Source organism: Hyperolius riggenbachi, chromosome 4, assembly GCF_040937935.1.
Source record: "Hyperolius riggenbachi isolate aHypRig1 chromosome 4, aHypRig1.pri, whole genome shotgun sequence".
Lineage (NCBI taxonomy): Eukaryota > Metazoa > Chordata > Amphibia > Anura > Hyperoliidae > Hyperolius > Hyperolius riggenbachi.
Genome location: NC_090649.1, coordinates 16,783,023 through 16,806,987, shown reverse-complemented (window position 1 = coordinate 16,806,987; position 23,965 = coordinate 16,783,023). Strand labels below are relative to the sequence as shown.

At 50.3% G+C, this 23,965-nt stretch overlaps 1 protein-coding gene across 1 annotated transcript in view; it reads right to left on the bottom strand.

The window, feature by feature from the left end:
* Nucleotides 1-23,965, bottom strand: part of LOC137504559 (vomeronasal type-2 receptor 26-like) — a 176,281-nt gene that overhangs the window by 105,868 nt on the left and 46,448 nt on the right. The window contains exon 3 of the mRNA XM_068233141.1: nt 698-912. Within this exon, the coding sequence (XP_068089242.1) occupies nt 698-912 (215 nt within the window). The remainder of the gene's footprint in view (nt 1-697; nt 913-23,965) is intronic.

The window sequence follows — 23,965 nt, the reverse complement described above, 5'->3', positions numbered from 1 at the left end:
CCCTCGGAGGCAGGGCCGGGCCGAGGCATAGGCTGGAGAGGCTCCAGCCTCAGGGCGCAGTGTAGGAGGGGGCACACAATTCATTCAGCTGTCATTCCTAATTGTGTTTTAAGCAGAAAGAAATAAGAAAAGGGGATACATGGCAGTGACTGCAAGCCAGATAACTAGATATTAAGGTGTTGGGGAGGTTGTGGGCCCTGTGGCGCCTCTTAGTGTAATAGCAATCAGTGTGTGACAGCTGGGGTGGGAGGGATGGGGGGCGCACTTTGGTGTCTCAGCCTTGGGTGCTGGAGGACCTTGTCCCGCCTCTGCTCGGAGGAGCTCACAATCTAATCCCTACCATAGTCATGTGTCCATGTATGCATTGTGTAGTGTATGTATCATAGTCTAGGGCCAATTTAGGGGGAAGCCAGAAAACTTATCAGTATGTTTTTGAGATGTGGGAGGAAACAAGAATGCCCGGAGGAAACCCACAAAGGCACGGGGAGAACATACAAACTCCTTGCAGATGTTGTTCTGGCTGGGATTCGAACTGGGGACTCAGCACTGCAAGGGGTGAGCGCTAACCACTACACCACTGTGCTGCTTATGTGTCTAAAGAGACATTTTCCTAACAATACTTTGCAGTCCACATGAAAATTATTTTTTAAGTGAGCCTCCATTCCCTTCATGTTTTCAGCAGGAGTTTTGCACTTACTCTGTACAGAGGTGCATGGCCCATCCTCGTTCCACAGCGGAGAGAGCGTTATAACCCACATATGTAGAGAGCTGTATGATTCCTCCCAGCATGAGGTCTCCGGGCTCTGACACTTGCTGGACTTCATGAATGGTCTCCAGACCACACATAGATAGTGATGAGCAGCCTCTCACAGTAATGAGGAGTATCAGTGACATGGCGATCAGGAACTTATCCTAATTAAAGAAATGATAACACAATCAGGTGTGTTAAAACAGCCCCAACAGCCCTCGCCCTTGGAGGGGTGGGGCAGTTGCTAAGGGGGTCGCCTCCTGTGGTGGCTTGCAGAGTAGTGACAGTGGAGCATGATACTTTAGCTGCTTCCAGTAGAAAGACAGGTCCTCACTTCAGTTCTCTTTGTGACTTCTGCTGCATATGACGTGATATGCTGAGTCAGGAGCCGCAAGGAGATAGGCCAGAAGGGAGGGCTATATACACACACAGGATACACATGAATCGAAAAAGTGCATGTGGAAATGTGGGTGCCTGGTGAAGCTGCTGGTAGAATGGTGGAATATTGGTAATTATATTGATTTTCTACAATCCCCACTCATAGGCAAATGCAGGGGGGGATTACAGCTGCCGACAATCCCCCCTCAGACCAGGGCCGGTGCAGTGTCTGGGGACAGGAACCAGATGAGACACCAGAATATCTGCACATATCCTGCAGCATGGAACAGCAGCGTGTGTACAGAGCATAGAGCAGCAGCGTGTGTACAGAGCATAGAGCAGCAGTGTGTGTACAGAGCATAGCGCAGCAGTGTGTGTACAGAGCATGGAGCAGCAGCGTGTGTACAGAGCATGGAGCAGTGGTATGTGTACAGAGCATGAAGCGGCAGCATGTGTACAGAGCATGGAGCAGCAGTGTGTGTACAGAGCATGAAGTAGCAGTGTGTGTACAGAGCATGGAGCAGCAGCGTGTGTACAGAGCATAGAGCAGCAGTGTGTGTACAGAGCATAGCGCAGCAGTGTGTGTACAGAGCATGAAGTAGCAGTGTGTGTACAGAGCATGGAGCAGCAGTGTGTGTACAGAGCATGGAGCAGCAGCGTGTGTACAGAGCATGGAGCAGCAGCGTGTGTACAGAGCATGGAGCAGCAGCGTGTGTACAGAGCATAGAGCAGCAGTGTGTGTACAGAGCATAGCGCAGCAGTGTGTGTACAGAGCATGAAGTAGCAGTGTGTGTACAGAGCATGGAGCAGCAGTGTGTGTACAGAGCATGGAGCAGCAGCGTGTGTACAGGGCATGGAGCAGCAGCGTGTGCACAGAGCATGGAGCAGCAGCGTGTGCACAGAGCAAGGAGCAGCAGCGTGTGTACAGAGCATGGAGCAGCAGCATGTGAACAGAGCATGGAGCAGCAACGTGTGTACAGAGCATGGAGCAGCAGTGTGTGTACAGAGCATGGATCAGCAGTGTGTGCACAGAGCATGGAGCAGCAGTGTGTGTACAGAGCATGGAACAGCAGCGTGTGTACAGAGCATAGAGCAGCAGTGTGTGTACAGAGCATAGAGCAGCAGTGTGTGTACAGAGCATAGCGCAGCAGTGTGTGTACAGAGCATGAAGTAGCAGTGTGTGTACAGAGCATGGAGCAGCAGTGTGTGTACAGAGCATGGAGCAGCAGCGTGTGTACAGGGCATGGAGCAGCAGCGTGTGTACAGAGCAGGGAGCAGCAGTGTGTACAGAGCATGGAGCAGCAGCGTGTGTACAGAGCATGGAGCAGCAGTGTGTGTACAGAGCATGGAGCAGCAGCGTGTGTACAGAGCATGGAGCAGCAACGTGTGTACAGAGCATGGAGCAGCAGCGTGTGTACAGAGCATGGAGCAGCAGCGTGTGTACAGAGCATGGAGCAGCAGCGTGTGTACAGAGCATGGAGCAGCAGCGTATGTACAGAGCATGGAGCAGCAGTGTGTGTACAGAGCATGGAGCAGCAGTGTGTGCACAGAGCATGGAGCAGCAGTGTGTGCACAGAGCATGGAGCAGCAGCGCGTGTACAGAGCATGGAGCAGCAGTGTGTGTACAGAGCATGGAGCAGCAGTGTGTGTACAGAGCATGGAGCAGCAGTGTGTGTACAGAGCATGGAGCAGCAGTATGTGTACAGAGCATGGAGCAGCAGTGTATGTACAGAGCATGGAGCTGCAGTGTGTGTACAGAGCATTGAGCAGGAGTGTGTGTACACAGCATGGAGCAGCAGTGTGTGCACAGAGCATGGAGCAGCAGTGTGTGTACAGAGCATGGAGCAGCAGTGTTTGTACAGAGCATGGAGCAGCAGCGTGTGTACAGAGCATGCAGCAGCAGTGTGTGTACAGAGCATGGAGCAGCAGCATGTGTACAGAGCATGGAGCAGCAGCGTGTGTACAGAGCATGGAGCAGCAGTGTGTGTACAGAGCGTGGAGCAGCAGTGTGTGCACAGAGCATGGAGCAGCAGTGTGTGTGTACAGAGCATGGAGCAGCAGCAGTGTGTACAGAGCATGGAGCAGTAGCAGTGTACAGGGCATGGAGCAGCAGTGTGTGTACAGAGCATGGAGCAGCAGCGTGTGCACAGAGCATGGAGCAGCAGCGTGTGTACAGAGCATAGAGCAGCAGTGTGTGTACAGAGCATAGCGCAGCAGTGTGTGTACAGAGCATGAAGTAGCAGTGTGTGTACAGAGCATGGAGCAGCAGTGTGTGTACAGAGCATGGAGCAGCAGCGTGTGTACAGGGCATGGAGCAGCAGCGTGTGCACAGAGCATGGAGCAGCAGCGTGTGCACATAGCAAGGAGCAGCAGCGTGTGTACAGAGCATGGAGCAGCAGCATGTGAACAGAGCATGGAGCAGCAGTGTGTGTACAGAGCATGGATCAGCAGTGTGTGCACAGAGCATGGAGCAGCAGTGTGTGTACAGAGCATGGAACAGCAGCGTGTGTACAGAGCATAGAGCAGCAGTGTGTGTACAGAGCATAGAGCAGCAGTGTGTGTACAGAGCATAGCGCAGCAGTGTGTGTACAGAGCATGAAGTAGCAGTGTGTGTACAGAGCATGGAGCAGCAGTGTGTGTACAGAGCATGGAGCAGCAGCGTGTGTACAGGGCATGGAGCAGCAGCGTGTGTACAGAGCAGGGAGCAGCAGTGTGTACAGAGCATGGAGCAGCAGCGTGTGTACAGAGCATGGAGCAGCAGTGTGTGTACAGAGCATGGAGCAGCAGCGTGTGTACAGAGCATGGAGCAGCAACGTGTGTACAGAGCATGGAGCAGCAGCGTGTGTACAGAGCATGGAGCAGCAGCGTGTGTACAGAGCATGGAGCAGCAGCGTGTGTACAGAGCATGGAGCAGCAGCGTATGTACAGAGCATGGAGCAGCAGTGTGTGTACAGAGCATGGAGCAGCAGTGTGTGCACAGAGCATGGAGCAGCAGTGTGTGCACAGAGCATGGAGCAGCAGCGCGTGTACAGAGCATGGAGCAGCAGTGTGTGTACAGAGCATGGAGCAGCAGTGTGTGTACAGAGCATGGAGCAGCAGTGTGTGTACAGAGCATGGAGCAGCAGTATGTGTACAGAGCATGGAGCAGCAGTGTATGTACAGAGCATGGAGCTGCAGTGTGTGTACAGAGCATTGAGCAGGAGTGTGTGTACACAGCATGGAGCAGCAGTGTGTGCACAGAGCATGGAGCAGCAGTGTGTGTACAGAGCATGGAGCAGCAGTGTTTGTACAGAGCATGGAGCAGCAGCGTGTGTACAGAGCATGCAGCAGCAGTGTGTGTACAGAGCATGGAGCAGCAGCATGTGTACAGAGCATGGAGCAGCAGCGTGTGTACAGAGCATGGAGCAGCAGTGTGTGTACAGAGCGTGGAGCAGCAGTGTGTGCACAGAGCATGGAGCAGCAGTGTGTGTGTACAGAGCATGGAGCAGCAGCAGTGTGTACAGAGCATGGAGCAGTAGCAGTGTACAGGGCATGGAGCAGCAGTGTGTGTACAGAGCATGGAGCAGCAGCGTGTGCACAGAGCATGGAGCAGCAGCGTGTGTACAGAGCATGGAGCATCAGTGTGTGTACAGAGCATGGAGCAGCAGCGTGTGTACAGGGCATGGAGCAGCAGCGTGTGCACAAAGCATGGAGCAGCAGCGTGTGCACAGAGCAAGGAGCAGCAGCGTGTGTACAGAGCATGGAGCAGCAGCATGTGAACAGAGCATGGAGCAGCAACGTGTGTACAGAGCATGGAGCAGCAGTGTGTGTACAGAGCATGGATCAGCAGTGTGTGCACAGAGCATGGAGCAGCAGTGTGTGTACAGAGCATGGAACAGCAGCGTGTGTACAGAGCATAGAGCAGCAGTGTGTGTACAGAGCATAGAGCAGCAGTGTGTGTACAGAGCATAGCGCAGCAGTGTGTGTACAGAGCATGAAGTAGCAGTGTGTGTACAGAGCATGGAGCAGCAGTGTGTGTACAGAGCATGGGGCAGCAGCGTGTGTACAGGGCATGGAGCAGCAGCGTGTGTACAGAGCAGGGAGCAGCAGTGTGTACAGAGCATGGAACAGCAGCGTGTGTACAGAGCATGGAGCAGCAGTGTGTGTACAGAGCATGGAGCAGCAGAGTGTGTACAGAGCATGGAGCAGCAACGTGTGTACAGAGCATGGAGCAGCAGCGTGTGTACAGAGCATGGAGCAGCGTGTGTACAGAGCATGGAGCAGCAGCGTGTGTACAGAGCATGGAGCAGCAGCGTATGTACAGAGCATGGAGCAGCAGTGTGTGTACAGAGCATGGAGCAGCAGTGTGTGCACAGAGCATGGAGCAGCAGTGTGTGCACTGTGCACAGAGCATGGAGCAGCAGCGCGTGTACAGAGCATGGAGCAGCAGTGTGTGTACAGAGCATGGAGCAGCAGTGGGTGTACAGAGCATGGAGCAGCAGTATGTGTACAGAGCATGGAGCAGCAGTGTATGTACAGAGCATGGAGCTGCAGTGTGTGTACAGAGCATTGAGCAGGAGTGTGTGTACACAGCATGGAGCAGCAGTGTGTGCACAGAGCATGGAGCAGCAGTGTGTGTACAGAGCATGGAGCAGCAGTGTTTGTACAGAGCATGGAGCAGCAGCGTGTGTACAGAGCATGCAGCAGCAGTGTGTGTACAGAGCATGGAGCAGCAGCATGTGTACAGAGCATGGAGCAGCAGCGTGTGTACAGAGCATGGAGCAGCAGTGTGTGTACAGAGCGTGGAGCAGCAGTGTGTGCACAGAGCATGGAACAGCAGTGTGTGTGTACAGAGCATGGAGCAGCAGCAGTGTGTACAGAGCATGGAGCAGTAGCAGTGTACAGGGCATGGAGCAGCAGTGTGTGTACAGAGCATGGAGCAGCAGCGTGTGCACAGAGCATGGAGCAGCAGCGTGTGTACAGAGCATGGAGCAGCAGTGTGTGTACAGAACTTAGCACAGCAGTGTGTGTACAGAGCATGGAGCAGTGGTATGTGTACAGAGCATGAAGCGGCAGCATGTGTACAGAGCATGGAGTAGCAGTGTGTGTACAGAGCATGGAGCAGCAGTGTGTGTACAGAGCATGGAGCAGCAGCGTGTGCACAGAGCATGGATCAGCAGTGTGTGTACAGAGCATGGATCAGCAGCAGTGTGTGTACAGAGCATGGAGCAGCAGTGTGTGCACAGAGCATGGAGCAGCAGTGTGTGCACAGAGCATGGAGCAGCAGCGCGTGTACAGAGCATGGAGCAGCAGTGTGTGTACAGAGCATGGAGCTGCAGTGTGTGTACAGATCATGAAGCTGCAGCGTGCGTACAGAGCATGGAGCAGCAGCGTGTGTACAGAGCATGGAGTAGCAGTGTGTGTACAGAGCATGGAGCAGCAGTGTGTGTACAGAGCATGGAGCAGCAGCGTGTGCACAGAGCATGGATCAGCAGTGTGTGTACAGAGCATGGATCAGCAGCAGTGTGTGTACAGAGCATGGAGCAGCAGTGTGTGCACAGAGCATGGAGCAGCAGTGTGTGCACAGAGCATGGAGCAGCAGCGCGTGTACAGAGCATGGAGCAGCAGTGTGTGTACAGAGCATGGAGCTGCAGTGTGTGTACAGATCATGAAGCTGCAGCGTGCGTACAGAGCATGGAGCAGCAGTGTGTGCACAGAGCATGGAGCAGCAGTGTGTGCACAGAGCATGGAGCAGCAGTGTTTGTACAGAGCATGGAGCAGCAGCGTGTGTACAGAGCATGCAGCAGCAGTGTGTGTACAGAGCATGGAGCAGCAGCATGTGTACAGAGCATGGAGCAGCAGCGTGTGTACAGAGCATGGAGCAGCAGTGTGTGTACAGAGCGTGGAGCAGCAGTGTGTGCACAGAGCATGGAGCAGCAGTGTGTGTGTACAGAGCATGGAGGAGCAGTGTGTGTACAGAGCATGGAGCAGCAGCAGTGTGTACAGAGCATGGAGCAGTAGCAGTGTACAGGGCATGGAGGAGCAGTGTGTGTACAGAGCATGGAGCAGCAGCGTGTGCACAGAGCATGGAGCAGCAGCGTGTGTACAGAGCATGGAGCAGCAGTGTGTGTACAGAACTTAGCGCAGCAGTGTGTGTACAGAGCATGGAGCAGTGGTATGTGTACAGAGCATGAAGCGGCAGCATGTGTACAGAGCATGGAGTAGCAGTGTGTGTACAGAGCATGGAGCAGCAGTGTGTGTACAGAGCATGGAGCAGCAGCGTGTGCACAGAGCATGGAGCAGCAGTGTGTGTACAGAGCATGGAGAAGCACTTGAGTAGAGGAAGATAGGAAACCGAGAGCCCAATATAGTGTAGTATTTAATGCAGTTGTATGGGTAATGCATAAAAGGGTTATACTCACAAACATGGGTTACCACACAAGCAACCACTGACAATGCAGGTGGGGAGAATTATGATCTGACCCCACTCAAGTTAAGAAGTCACTCTCTGTAGATAGGTAAAGTATGGGGATACACCCCTCCACCAGGGGTGGAGTAGACTGGATGCAAGGTTTTGTAACAGAGGCACCAATTAGGATAAAAACATCTAAAATATATTTAAAAGGGAGAAGTTTAGGTGGACTTACCTCCCTTGTAGACAAACAGACTGAAAACAGTTATTTAAAAAAAAAACACATTTATTTAATGTTTAAAATTGCAACACATTTCACAGGTCACAACCCAGCTTCATCGGGCAAAAAAATGGCGAGAACAAAAGGGTCTGCTTACTGGCCAAGCGCTTCAGGGGAGGCAGAGGCACTTGGCCAGTAGGCAGACCCTTTTCTTTTCTCCATTTTTTTTGCCTGGTGAAGCTGGGTTGTGACCTGTGAAATGTGTTTCAATTTGGAGCATTAAATAAATGTTATTTTTTTTAATAACTGTAAATAAGCACAGCTCTGTACACACAGTACCTTTACCTACCAGCAGCATTGAAAACCTCAAATAGGAAAGATGAGCACAGCTCTGTACACACAGTACCCTCACCTACCAGCAGCATTGAGAACCTCAGATAGGAAAGATGAGCACAGCTCTGTACACACAGTACCCTCACCTACCAGCAGCATTGAGAACCTCAGATAGGAAAGATGAGCACAGCTCTGTACACACATTACCCCCACCTACCAGCAGCATTGAGAACCTCAGATAGGAAAGATGAGCACAGCTCTGTACACACAGTACCCCCACCTACCAGCAGCATTGAGAACCTCAGATAGGAAAGATGAGCACAGCTCTGTACACACAGTACCCTCACCTACCAGCAGCATTGAGAACCTCAGATAGGAAAGATGAGCACAGCTCTGTACACACATTACCCTCACCTACCAGCAGCATTGAGAACCTCAGATAGGAAAGATGAGCACAGCTCTGTACACACATTACCCTCACCTACCAGCAGCATTGAGAACCTCAGATAGGAAAGATGAGCACAGCTCTGTACACACATTACCCTCACCTACCAGCAGCATTGAGAACCTCAGATAGGAAAGATGAGCACAGTTCTGTACACACAGTACTAGTGATGCTCGGATACCCCTTTTTATTATTCGAGTTTGGTCGAATTCGAATAGTAAATTATTCGAATTCAGTCGAATATTCGAGTCGAATATTTTTTACTATTCGATTCGACCTCGGACTTCGAGCTCACTATTCGAGTCGGTATTCGAGCTCATTATTCGAGCTGACTATTCGAATTGGCCTTAAATAGCCTTCCAACACTTGTTTTGAGGGTGAATGATGCAAGAAACATCTTTTTTTCCAAGTAACAACAGCAAGTGATTATGTGGGGATGTTCCTTTAAAGGGACTCCGAGCTCACGAAAAAAAGAAAAGTTGTACTCACCAGGGGCTTTCTCCAGCCCAGTGCTGGTCGGGAGGTCCCACACCGGCGTCCTGGCTCCTCTCCTTCTCCCCGCTCCGGTATAGCTGACAGGCCGCAGCCCGGGCGACACTCGGTGGAGTGTCGGGCTGCAGCTTCCGCGTATGACGCGGATTACGTCACACGCCGGCCGCCTCGCGTCATCACGGCGGCCGGCGTGATGACGCGAGGCGGCCGGCGTGTGACGTAATCCGCATCATACGCGGAAGCTGCAGCCCGACACTCCACCGAGTGTCGCCCGGGCTGCGGCCTGTCAGCTATACCGGAGCGGGGAGAAGGAGAGGAGCCAGGACGCCGGCGTGGGACCTCCCGACCAGCACTGGGCTGGAGAAAGCCCCTGGTGAGTACAACTTTTCTTTTTTTCGTGAGCTCGGAGTCCCTTTAAAAAAAAAAAAAAAAGGTGGAAAGAGAAGTTGTGTCCAAAATTCTGTTCAGTAGTGTATATACTTCTTCTTCTTCTTCTTCTTCTTCTTCTTCTTCTTCTTCTTCTTCTTCTTCTTCTTCTTCTTCTTCTTCTTCTTCTTCTTCATCTTCATCTTCTTCATCATCTTCTTCATCTTCTTCATCTTCATCTTCTTCATCTTCATCTTCTTCATCTTCTTTTTCATCTTCTTTTTCTTCATCTTCTTCATCTTCTTCTTCTATATCTTCTTTTTCTATATCTTCTTTTTCTATATCCTCTTCTTATTATTATTTTTCTATTTCGTCTTCTTCTTTTTCTATATCTTCTTCTTCTTCTCCTTCTTCTTTTTCTACAGTATATCTACTTCTTCTTCTATATCGTCTTCTTCTTCTTCACTTATTTCTCTTTTATATATATATTTTTTTAAAGAAATGCAGCTATTTTTGAGCGTAATAAATAGCTGGTGGCGCACGCATGTTGGAAGCGCCATTGTATGTGCTCCCTGGCAGTGGAAACACACAGACAGCAGGAGGTAAATTCAGCAGCAGCAGCAGGAGGAGGAGAATGATTGTGTGGCAGCAGGCAGTCAATGAGGCAGGCAGCGAGACATAATAGGCTGTGTGGTACCTAGCGGTGGTACCAGGCCGTAAATACACAGCATGAGGTTCCAGACAGCGGTCGTGAAGCCCACATCATGTCCAATACACAACTGGGACAACACAGTTTTCAACCCGGACACCTCTAAAAATAATATCACAAAGTATTAATAAAAAGTATATATATTTTTTTTGTTTTTTTAAAGAAATGCAGCTATTTTTGAGCGTAACATGTTGCTGGTCTTGTCCCTTCTCTGGGCGGCGGAAACAGTTGCCAGGGAAAGGTACTGGTTGACAGCGTGCTTCTGTTCAACCAGACGCTCCAACATCGCCAGGGTGGAGTTCCAGCGAGTTGGAACGTCAATGATCAGCCGATGGCGTGGCAGCTCCAGCTCCTTTTGCACGTCTTCCAGGCTCGCACAGGCTGCAGCCGAGCGCCGGAAGTGACGCACAACATTCCTTACCATTTCCAGCAGTTCGCCCATCCCCTGGTAGGTGCGCAAGAACTTCTGCACCACCAGGTTCAGCACGTGGGCAAGACAGGGGATGTGGGTCAAGTTTCCCCTGTCAATTGCGGCAACCAGATTGGCCCCATTGTCGGCCACCACCTCTCCGACTCTGAGGCCTCTGGGGGTCAGCCAAATCCTCTCCTGCTCCTGGAGTTTGGCCAACACATGGGTTGCCGTCAGTTTGGTCTTCCCAAGGCTGACCAACTGCAGCAGCGCTTGGCAGTGGCGGGCCTTCACGCTGCTGCTGAGGCGGGGGGTTTGGCCAGGTGTGCCGGAGGATGGCAGAGGATCGGAGGAACCTGCTGCAGTTCCCTTGACCCTGCGGGGTGGCACCACCCACTGTGTTGCTGCTGCTGCTGTGCCCGCTGCGGCTCTCCCATCCTCACCCCCTTCCACCAAGCTGACCCAGTGGACAGTGAAGGACAGGTAGCGGCCTGTCCCGAAGCGGCTGCTCCAGGAGTCCATGGTGACGTGGACCCTTTCACCAACCGCGTGCTCCAGCCCTCACTCCACATTGGCCATCACAAAGCGGTGCAGTGCAGGAATGGCCTTGCGGGCGAAAAAGTGTCTGCTGGGGAGCTGCCAGTCTGGGGCTGCACAAGCAAGCAGCGCACGCATGTCGCTCCCCTCCTGCACGAGCGTGTACGGCAGGAGTTGGGAGCACATGGCCCGTGCCAGCAAGCCGTTCAGCTGACGCACGCGATGGCTGCTGGGAGGCAGAGCCCTAACCACCCCCTGGAAGGACTCGCTCAAAAGGCTCTGGCGTGGCCTTTTGCTGGCACGGGAATCAGCGGACACAGCAGAGGAGGCCACTGAGGACTGGCTGCCAGAACAGGCCTCAGTGTCAGCGGCAGGAGTTGCAGAGGGGGGAGGAGCAGTGCGTTTCCGCACTCCTGCTGGTGCTGCTGGAGGAGCAGGAGGGCGGGTGGCTGCTGTTGCTGCTGCTGAAGGCTGTGCAGTGATGGGTGTGGTGCCACTGCCAGCACCAGATGCCTTCAGCCTCTGGAACTCCTCATGCTGGTGGAAATGTTTCACAGCAAGGTTGGTGATGAGCGAGCTGGTGCTGAACTTTAAGGGGTCTGCACCTCTGCTCAACTTCCGCTGACAGTGGTTGCAAGTGGCGTACTTGCTGTACACTGTGGGCATGGTGAAAAATCGCCAGATTGGTGACAAAAAAAAACCCCTACGGCCTGGAGCCGCTGCTGCCTGTCTCCCTGTGGTGGTTGGGGCGGGGGCTTGGGTGCGGCTGGTGGTGGTACTGGCAGATGCTGCTGCTGCTGCTGCTGCTGAGCCTGAGACACCAGCAGGCTGTGGGACCTGCCTACTGCTGCCAATGCTTGCAATGATGCGCCTCCTTGCAAGGCCCACAAGCGCATCCTCCTCCTCAGAGCTGCTGATGACGACATCCCCTGGAGCTGGTGGCGCCCAGTCTTTGTCTGTCACCGTGTCATCATCATCATCCCCCTCCTGAAACATGTCCTGCTGGGATGATGACCCCCCAAACTCCTCTCCTGATGCATGGATGGGCTGCTTGACTGTCGCCACAGTCTTGCTGTCCAATCCCTCCTCCCCCAAAGTGCCCATCAGCATCTCCTCCTCAAGATCGCCAACAACAGCTGACAATTGACTCATCATGCCTGGGGTCAAAAGACCGCTGAATGACAGGTCGGCGACTGACGGTGAACTGGCCTCCTCCCCAGGCCCTGCTGGGCGGCTGCTGCGAACAGGGGTGGTGGTGGTGAGGGTGGAGGCCTCGGATGCAGAGCTGATGGCGGGCTGCTCATCCTCCGTCATCAGTTGCACCACAGTGTCTGCATCCTTTTCCTCAATGGGACGTTTCCGACCCGGCTAGAGGAAAATAGGAGCAGGTACTACACGCTGCTGCTGCTGCTGTGTCTCTGCAGCGTGAGTTGCTCCTGCTGGGCGGCGCCCAAGGCGTCCGCGGCCAGTGGCTATAGGAGTAATGTTAGCCACTGACGCAGCTGCTGCTGCTGCGGAACTGTGCATGGTGGCGCGGCCGCGGCTTGCCACAATGCTGCTCCCTCTCCTCTTGATTCCCTTGCTGCCCTTCCCCTTGCCCAAACCGCGCTGGCTGCCACTTCCAGACATCTTTGATGTTTTGGGCGTAAACAAAAACGTTTTTTAAAAGGGCAGGTGAAAAAATGGGGTACTTTAATGGAGTGGGTTGGTGGGTGAGGTGACACTAAGCACTAAGTGATTAGATCGCTAAGTGATTACTAGTACAGTACTAATACAAAATACAATAATTCAGTAATCAGTATAAGTGTGAACAGTGAACAGTGAGTGTGTCCCCTAGTACACTAACTAGAAAATACAATAATCAGTAGTAATCAGATTAAGTAGAAGGAAATAGAGTGTGTGTGTGTGTACTGAGTGCACGCACACACACACGCAGGAGCTAGCCTATGAACAGTGACTGAGTGTCCCTAGTAGTAAGTAGTAAGTAAGTGTACAACTAGAAATTACAATAATCAGTAGTAATCAGAAGGAAATAGAGTGTGTTTACACTACAGACAGTGAGTGCACGCACACACACACGCAGGAGCTAGCCTATGAACAGTGACTGAGTGTCCCTAGTAGTAAGTAGTTAGTAAGTACAACTAGAAATTACAATAATCAATATTAATCAGAAGGAAATAGAGTGTGTGTGTACTGCACGCACACACGCAGGAGCTATGAACCAGTGCTGCTCATCAGGATATCGGATATCCGAATAGACTTGGATATCCGAACTTTTTAGGCCTATCCGATCGGATCCGGATTCCGGATAGCTGGTCCAGTATCCGGATAGCTATCTGCGGATAGTTGGCTGGCCTATGCGGATATCCGCGGATAGTGCGGATATCCGCGGATATCTGGACCAGTGAAACACTGCATGAGGTCCAGACGTCATGGGGGCCAATCAGAGGGCTCCCAGCAGAGGCACCAGAAACCAATCAAAGAGGGGAACCCTGGCCAGCCCCACCTGACCTCATTAAGCCAATCAGAGGCCTCCTAGCCTAAACCCTGGCACCCAATCACAGAAAGGAACACTGGCCAGCCCCCCTTGTATAATAAGGAGGGCTGCCATGATGAGACAGATTGTCCTGGCTTGCTGAATGCTTCCTGAGAGACATGCTCCTGCTCCATTGCTGGTGCCCTACAAAGGGCTGTACATAGTTATAAACCTAAGCTGTTCAGTGATTAACCCCTTCACTATCACTACAGTATAGTTAAATCATTCATTTGCTTGATTGATGTCATAAATGTGACATTAAGAGTGTGTGCTGCAGTGCTGCTGCAGCTGCTATGTGATTGTGTGTGTGTTGTACACACACCAGGCCAGGTGCTGCCTGCCTGCCACGAGCAAACACGTGCCAAGTGCAAACATGTGCAAACACATGCACAGTGCAAACACGTGCAAAGTGCAAACACGTGCAAACTGCAAAAATGTGCAAACACGTGAAAACACGTGCAAAAATGTGCAAACACATGCAAACACGTGCAAAGTGCCACTTTGCACATGGCACTTTGAACGTGTTTGCACGTGTTTGCACTTTCCACATTTTTGCACGTTGCACGTGTTTGCACTTTGCACATTTTTGCACGTGTTTGCACATTTTTGCATGTGTTTGCGCGTGTTTGCACAATTTTGTATGTGTTTGCGCGTGTTTGCACAATTTTGCACTTGGCACTTTGCACATGGCACATGGCACTTTGCCCTTGACACTTTACACTTGGCACTTGGCCCTTTGCACTTGGCCCTTTGCATTTGGCACTTTGCCCTTGGCACTTTGCATTTGGCACTTGGCCCTTTGCACTTGGCACTTGGCCCTTTGCACTTGGCACTTGGCCCTTTGCACTTGACACTTGGCCCTTTGAACTTGGCACTTTGCATTAGGCACTTGGCACTTTGCATTTGGCACTTTGCACTTGGCCCTTTGCACTTGACACTTGGCCCTTTGAACTTGGCACTTTGCATTAGGCACTTGGCCCTTTGCATTTGGCACTTTGCACTTGGCCCTTTGCACTTGACACTTGGCCCTTTGAACTTGGCCCTTTGCATTTGGCACTTTGCACTTGGCCCTTTGCACTTGACACTTGGCCCTTTGAACTTGGCACTTTGCATTTGGCACTTGGCCCTTTGCACTTGACACTTGGCCCTTTGAACTTGGCACTTTGCATTAGGCACTTGGCACTTTGCATTTGGCACTTTGCACTTGGCCCTTTGCACTTGACACTTGGCCCTTTGAACTTGGCACTTTGCATTTGGCACTTGGCCCTTTGCACTTGACACTTGGCCCTTTGAACTTGGCACTTTGCATTAGGCACTTGGCACTTTGCATTTGGCACTTTGCACTTGGCCCTTTGCACTTGACACTTGGCCCTTTGAACTTGGCCCTTTGCATTTGGCACTTTGCACTTGGCCCTTTGCACTTGACACTTGGCCCTTTGAACTTGGCACTTTGCATTTGGCACTTTGCACTAGGCCCTTTGCACTTGACACTTGGCCCTTTGAACTTGGCACTTTGCATTTGGCACTTGGCCCTTTGCACTTGACACTTGGCCCTTTGAACTTGGCACTTTGCATTAGGCACTTGGCACTTTGCATTTGGCACTTTGCACTTGGCCCTTTGCACTTGACACTTGGCCCTTTGAACTTGGCCCTTTGCATTTGGCACTTTGCATTTGGCCCTTTGCACTTGGCCCTTTGAACTTGGCACTTTGCATTTGGCACTTGGCCCTTTGCACTTGACACTTGGCACTTTGCATTTGGCACTTGGCTCTTTGCACTTGACACTTGGCCCTTTGCACTTGACACTTGGCCCTTTGAACTTGGCACTTTGCATTAGGCACTTGGCCCTTTGCATTTGGCACTTTGCACTTGGCCCTTTGACAGCCTTTTTTGTGGGGGGGGGGGGGGGGGATTTTAAGTCCCCACATCATCAATTAGTGTTCCCCTTTGAAAAAGAATGATGCTACATGCCTAATTGACCCTTAAAAACCTTTTTTAAAGCAATTTAAAGGCCACTTCCAGTTTTCAATACGGATATCCGAATCTGGTCGGATACTGGGGTCAGATATCCGAATCGGATTCGGATCGGAAAATTTTGAATTCGGATACCCGACCCGGATCGGATAGCGGGGTATCCGGATCCGAATCGGATTCGGATTTTGAAAAGGGGTATCCGAGCAGCACTGCTATGAACAAACAGTGACAGTGAGTGTCCTAGTACAGTTACTACAAAATACAACCACTCAGTACTAGTAAAGGACAGCAGAAACACTGGTATAAAAACTAACAGAGGACAGGAGGACAGCTGCCCACACAGGCAAGGCCCTGAGGCCTAAAGCAGTGTAAGCTTGCCTGCAGCAGCTGTGTCTGTCTCTATGTAACACACAAGCTACTAACTAAAATACAATGTCTATCTAACTAACAACAATATAGGTGTATATAGGAGGTGTATGTGAGCAAAAACGCTAGGTAATTGACCACAATAGAGCTCTTGCTAAGCCAAAGCACAAAGGAGCAGATCTCTCTCTGTGCAAAGTCGGGCAAGGACGGAAAAACCTAACATGGCGGCCGCTATTTATAGGGTTGGCTGGCCAGGGTCCCCCTCTGTGATTGGCTGCCGTCAGAGGGCCTGGGAGCCCTCTGATTGGCTCTAAGGACATCAATCTGGGCTATGACGCTATTCGAGCTCGGTATTCGAGCTCGAATAGCGCTGCTTCCTCGAATAGCTCGAATAGTGAATGGGCTATTCGAGCTCGAATAGTTGAAAAAAGAGCTCGAATATTCGAGCTACTCGAATATTCGAGCTCTGCTGAGCACCACTGCACAGTACCCTCACCTACCAGCAGCATTGAGAACCTCAGATAGGAAAGATGAGCACAGCTCTGTACACACAGTACCCTCACCCAGGGCCGGGACAAGGTCCACCACCAACAGAGGCTGAGCAGTCCAAGTGCCCCCCCCCCCCATCCAGTCCATTTAAATATAGCAATACATTATGCATAGATAAAAATGTATTTTTCACAGGAAAACTATTTTAAGTTGAGTTAAACTCTTTTTTTTTTAATCCTTTTATACGGTGACCATACGTCCCGCTTTACCCGGGACGCGTCCCGCCTTCAGGGGGCGCTGTCCCAGGTTGCATGAGGTCCCGGGAAACGTCCCGTTTTTAGCAGCGGGACATCCCGGCCTCGGGACTCTGGCCACCGTACAATGAACTAGCCGCAGCGTCTACTAGACGCTGCGCTAGTTCATTCCCCGCAGCCCCGCTCCAGCCTCTATTGTCCTCCGGCAGGCACAGGCAGAGCAGGGCTACGGGAAGATGGCGTCCGGAGGCGGAGCCCTGTACTGGATACTATTTGTGTCTCCAGTACAGGGCTCCGCCTCCGGACACCATCTTGCCGTAGCCCTGCTCTGCCTGTGAGAGGCTGAGCGGGACATTGAAGATCGTCCAGGCCAGGGGGAGCTGCACACACCTGAGGCACCAGGGGCCGGCTGCGTGACGGGACGTCTTCGGCCAGGTGAGTAAATGCTTTTTCTTGCAGGTGAAGTGTTTGCCCACATTGTGTACATTTTGTACTGACATGTTTGCCAGCAGTGCGTTTATCTTGTACTGACATGTATGCCCGCAGTGCGTTTATCTTGTACTGACATGTATGCCCGCAGTGCGGTTATCTTGTACTGACATGTTTGCCAGCAGTGCGTTTATCTTGTACTGACATGTATGCCCGCAGTGCGGTTATCTTGTACTGACATGTTTGCCAGCAGTGCGTTTATCTTGTACTGACATGTATGCCCGCAGTGCGTTTATCTTGTACTGACATGTATGCCCGCAGTGCGTTTATCTTGTACTGACATGTTTGCCAGCAGTGCGTTTATCTTGTACTGACATGTTTGCCCGCAGTGCGTTTATCTTGTACTGACATGTTTGCCAGTAGTGCGTTTATCTTGTACTGACATGTTTGCCCGCAGTGCGTTTATCTTGTACTGACATGTTTGCCCGCAGTGCGTTTATCTTGTACTGACATGTTTGCCCGCAGTGCGTTTATCTTGTACTGACATGTTTGCCCGCAGTGCGTTTATCTTGTACTGACATGTATGCCCGCAGTGTGTTTATCTTGTACTGACATGTTTGCCCGCAGTGCGTTTATCTTGTACTGACATGTTTGCCTGCCGTGCGTTTATCTTGTACTGACATGTATGCCCGCAGTGCGTTTATCTTGTACTGACATGTATGCCCGCAGTGCGTTTATCTTGTACTGACATGTTTGCCCGCAGTGCGTTTATCTTGTACTGACATGTTTGCCCGCAGTGCGGTTATCTTGTACTGACATGTTTGCCCGCAGTGCGTTTATCTTGTACTGACATGTATGCCCGCAGTGCGTTTATCTTGTACTGACATGTATGCCCGCAGTGCGTTTATCTTGTACTGACATGTTCGCCCGCAGTGCGTTTATCTTGTACTGACATGTTTGCCCGCAGTGCGTTTATCTTGTACTGACATGTTTGCCCGCAATGCGTTTATCTTGTACTGACATGTATGCCCGCAGTGCGTTTATCTTGTACTGACATGTTTGCCCGCAGTGCGTTTATCTTGTACTGACATGTATGCCCGCAGTGCGTTTATCTTGTACTGACATGTTTGCCCGCAGTGCGTTTATCTTGTACTGACATGTATGCCCGCAGTGTGTTTATCTTGTACTGACATTTTTGCCCGCAGTGCGGTTATCTTGTACTGACATGTTTGCCCGCAGTGCGTTTATCTTGTACTGACATGTTTGCCCGCCGTGTGTTCATTTTGTATTGACATGTTTGCCCGCAGTGCGTTTATCTTGTACTGACATGTTTGCCCGCAGTGCGTTTATCTTGTACTGACATGTTTGCCCGCAGTGCGGTTATCTTGTACTGACATGTTTGCCCGCAGTGCGTTTATCTTGTACTGACATGTTTGCCCGCAGTGCGTTTATCTTGTACTGACATGTTTGCCCGCAGTGCGTTTATCTTGTACTGACATGTTTGCCCGCAGTGCGGTTATCTTGTACTGACATGTTTGCCCGCAGTGCGTTTATCTTGTACTGACATGTTTGCCCGCAGTGCGTTTATCTTGTACTGACATGTTTGCCCACAGTGCATTTATCTTGTACTGACATGTTTGCCCGCAGTGCGTTTATCTTGTACTGACATGTATGCCCGCAGTGCGTTTATCTTGTACTGACATGTTTGCCCGCAGTGCGTTTATCTTGTACTGACATGTTTGCCAGCAGTGCGTTTATCTTGTACTGACATGTTTGCCCGCAGTGCGTTTATCTTGTACTGACATGTTTGCCCGCAGTGCGGTTATCTTGTACTGACATGTTTGCCCGCAGTGCGTTTATCTTGTACTGACATGTTTGCCCGCAGTGCGTTTATCTTGTACTGACATGTATGCCCGCAGTGCGTTTATCTTGTACTGACATGTTTGCCCGCAGTGCGTTTATCTTGTACTGACATGTTTGCCCGCAGTGCGGTTATCTTGTACTGACATGTTTGCCCGCAGTGAGTTTATCTTGTACTGACATGTATGCCCGCAGTGCGTTTATCTTGTACTGACATGTTTGCCCGCAGTGCGTTTATCTTGTACTGACATGTTTGCCCGCAGTGCGTTTATCTTGTACTGACATGTATGCCCGCAGTGCGTTTATCTTGTACTGACATGTTTGCCCGCAGTGCGTTTATCTTGTACTGACATGTTTGCCCGCAGTGCGTTTATCTTGTACTGACATGTTTGCCCGCAGTGCGGTTATCTTGTACTGACATGTTTGCCCGCAGTGCGTTTATCTTGTACTGACATGTTTGCCCGCAGTGCGTTTATCTTGTACTGACATGTTTGCCCGCAGTGCGTTTATCTTGTACTGACATGTTTGCCCGCAGTGCGTTTATCTTGTACTGACATGTTTGCCCGCAGTGCGTTTATCTTGTACTGACATGTTTGCCCGCAGTGCGTTTATCTTGTACTGACATGTTTGCCCGCAGTGCGGTTATCTTGTACTGACATGTTTGCCCGCAGTGCGTTTATCTTGTACTGACATGTTTGCCCGCAGTGCGTTTATCTTGTACTGACATGTTTGCCCGCAGTGCGTTTATCTTGTACTGACATGTTTGCCCGCAGTGCGTTTATCTTGTACTGACATGTATGCCCGCAGTGCGTTTATCTTGTACTGACATGTTTGCCCGCAGTGCGGTTATCTTGTACTGACATGTTTGCCCGCAGTGCGTTTATCTTGTACTGACATGTTTGCCCGCAGTGCGTTTATCTTGTACTGACATGTTTGCCCGCAGTGCATTTATCTTGTACTGACATGTTTGCCCGCAGTGCGTTTATCTTGTACTGACATGTTTGCCCGCAGTGCGTTTATCTTGTACTGACATGTATGCCCGCAGTGCGTTTATCTTGTACTGACATGTTTGCCCGCAGTGCCATTATCTTGTACTGACATGTATGCCCGCAGTGCGTTTATCTTGTACTGACATGTTTGCCCGCAGTGCGGTTATCTTGTACTGACATGTTTGCCCGCAGTGCGTTTATCTTGTACTGACATGTTTGCCCGCAGTGCGTTTATCTTGTACTGACATGTTTGCCCGCAGTGCGTTTATCTTGTACTGACATGTTTGCCCGCAGTGCGTTTATCTTGTACTGACATGTTTGCCCGCAGTGCGGTTATCTTGTACTGACATGTTTGCCCGCAGTGCGTTTATCTTGTACTGACATGTATGCCGGCAGTGCGTTTATCTTGGTACTGACATGTTTGCCCGCAGTGCGTTTATCTTGTACTGACATGTTTGCCCGCAGTGCGTTTATCTTGTACTGACATGTTTGCCCGCAGTGCGGTTATCTTGTACTGACATGTTTGCCCGCAGTGAGTTTATCTTGTACTGACATGTATGCCCGCAGTGCGTTTATCTTGTACTGACATGTTTGCCCGCAGTGCGTTTATCTTGTACTGACATGTTTGCCCGCAGTGCGTTTATCTTGTACTGACATGTTTGCCCGCAGTGCGTTTATCTTGTACTGACATGTTTGCCCGCAGTGCGTTTATCTTGTACTGACATGTTTGCCCGCAGTGCGTTTATCTTGTACTGACATGTTTGCCCGCAGTGCGTTTATCTTGTACTGACATGTTTGCCCGTAGTGCATTTATCTTGTACTGACATGTTTGCCCGCAGTGCGTTTATCTTGTACTGACATGTTTGCCCGCAGTGCGTTTATCTTGTACTGACATGTTTGCCCGCAGTGCGTTTATCTTGTACTGACATGTTTGCCCGCAGTGCGTTTATCTTGTACTGACATGTTTGCCCACAGTGCGTTTATCTTGTACTGACATGTATGCCCGCAGTGCGTTTATCTTGTACTGACATGTTTGCCCGCAGTGCATTTATCTTGTACTGACATGTTTGCCCGCAGTGCGTTTATCTTGTACTGACATGTTTGCCCGCAGTGCGTTTATCTTGTACTGACATGTATGCCCGCAGTGCGTTTATCTTGTACTGACATGTATGCCCGCAGTGCGTTTATCTTGTACTGACATGTTTGCCAGCAGTGCGTTTATCTTGTACTGACATGTTTGCCCGCAGTGCGTTTATCTTGTACTGACATGTTTGCCCACAGTGCGTTTATCTTGTACTGACATGTATGCCCGCAGTGCGTTTATCTTGTACTGACATGTTTGCCCGCAGTGCATTTATCTTGTACTGACATGTTTGCCCGCAGTGCGTTTATCTTGTACTGACATGTATGCCCGCAGTGCGTTTATCTTGTACTGACATGTTTGCCCGCAGTGCATTTATCTTGTACTGACATGTTTGCCCGCAGTGCGTTTATCTTGTACTGACATGTATGCCCGCAGTGCGTTTATCTTGTACTGACATGTTTGCCAGCAGTGCGTTTATCTTGTACTGACATGTTTGCCCGCAGTGCGTTTATCTTGTACTGACATGTTTGCCCGCAGTGCGTTTATCTTGTACTGACATGTTTGCCCGCAGTGCGTTTATCTTGTACTGACATGTTTGCCCACTTATCTTGTACTGACATGTTTGCCAGCAGTGCGTTTATCTTGTACTGACATGTTTGCCCGCAGTGCGTTTATCTTGTACTGACATGTTTGCCAGCAGTGCGTTTATCTTGTACTGACATGTATGCCCGCAGTGCGTTTATCTTGTACTGACATGTTTGCCCGCAGTGCGTTTATCTTGTACTGACATGTATGCCCGCAGTGCGTTTATCTTGTACTGACATGTTTGCCCGCAGTGTGTTTATCTTGTACTGACATGTTTGCCCGCAGTGCGTTTATCTTGTACTGACATGTATGCCCTCAGTGCGTTTATCTTGTACTGACATGTTTGCCCACAGTGCATTTATCTTGTACTGACATGTTTGCCCGCAGTGCGTTTATATTGTACTGACATGTTTGCCCGCAGTGCGTTTATCTTGTACTGACATGTTTGTCCGCAGTGCGTTTATCTTGTACTGACATGTTTGCCCGCAGTGCATTTATCTTGTACTGACATGTTTGCCCGCAGTGCGTTTATCTTGTACTGACATGTTTGCCCGCAGTGCGTTTTATCTTGTACTGACATGTATGCCCTCAGTGCGTTTATCTTGTACTGACATGTTTGCCCACAGTGCGTTTATCTTGTACTGACATGTTTGCCCGCAGTGCGTTTATATTGTACTGACATGTTTGCCCGCAGTGCGTTTATCTTGTACTGACATGTTTGTCCGCAGTGCGTTTATCTTGTACTGACATGTTTGCCCGCAGTGCATTTATCTTGTACTGACATGTTTGCCGCAGTGCGTTTATCTTGTACTGACATGTTTGCCCGCAGTGCGTTTATCTTGTACTAACATGTTTGCCCCGCAGTGCATTTATCTTGTACTGACATGTTTGCCCGCTGTGCGTTTATCTTGTACTGACATGTTTGCCCGCAGTGCGTTTATCTTGTACTAACATGTTTGCCCGCAGTGCATTTATCTTGTACTAACATGTTTGCCCGCAGTGCGTTTATCTTGTACTGACATGTTTGCCCGCAGTTGCGTTTATCTTGTACTGACATGTTTGCCCGCAGTGCGTTTATCTTGTACTGACATGTATGCCTCAGTGCGTTTATCTTGTACTGACATGTTTGCCCGCAGTGCTGTTATCTTGTACTGACATGTTTGCCCGCAGTGCGGTTATCTTGTACTGACATGTTTGCCCGCAGTGCGTTTATCTTGTACTGACATGTTTGCCCGCAGTGCGTTTATCTTGTACTGACATGTTTGCCCGCAGTGCGTTTATCTTGTACTGACATGTTTGCCCGCAGTGCGTTTATCTTGTACTGACATGTTTGCCCCAGTGCGTTATCTTGTACTGACATGTTTGCCCGCAGTGCGTTTATCTTGTACTGACATGTATGCCCTCAGTGCGTTTATCTTGTACTGACGTGTTTGCCCACAGTGCATTTATCTTGTACTGACATGTATGCCCGCAGTGCGTTTATCTTGTACTGACATGTTTGCCCGCAGTGCGTTTATCTTGTACTGACATGTATGCCCCGCAGTGTGTTTATCTTGTACTGACATGTATGCCCGCAGTGCGTTTATCTTGTACTGACATGTATGCCGCAGTGCGTCTTATCTTGTACTGACATGTTCGCCCGCAGTGTGTTTATCTTGTACTGACATGTATGCCCGCAGTGCGTTTATCTTGTACTGACATGTTTGCCCGCAGTGCATTTATCTTGTACTGACATGTTTGCCCGCAGTGCGTTTATCTTGTACTGACATGTATGCCCGCAGTGCGTTTATCTTGTACTGACATGTTTGCCAGCAGTGCGTTTATCTTGTACTGACATGTTTGCCCGCAGTGCGTTTATCTTGTACTGACATGTTTGCCCGCAGTGCGTTTATATTGTACTGACATGTTTGCCCGCAGTGCGTTTATCTTGTACTGACATGTTTGCCCGCAGTGCGTTTATCTTGTACTGACATGTTTGCACGCAGTGCGTTTATCTTGTACTGACATGTTTGCCCGCAGTGCGTTTATCTTGTACTGACATGTTTGCCCGCAGTGCGTTTATCTTGTACTGACATGTTTGCCCTCAGTGCGTTTATCTTGTACTGACATGTTTGCCCACAGTGCATTTATCTTGTACTGACATGTTTGCCCGCAGTGCGTTTATATTGTACTGACATGTTTGCCCGCAGTGCGTTTATCTTGTACTGACATGTTTGCCCGCAGTGCGTTTATCTTGTACTGACATGTTTGCCCGCAGTGCATTTATCTTGTACTGACATGTTTGCCCGCAGTGCGTTTATCTTGTACTGACATGTTTGCCCGCAGTGCGTTTATCTTGTACTGACATGTTTGCCCGCAGTGCGTTTATCTT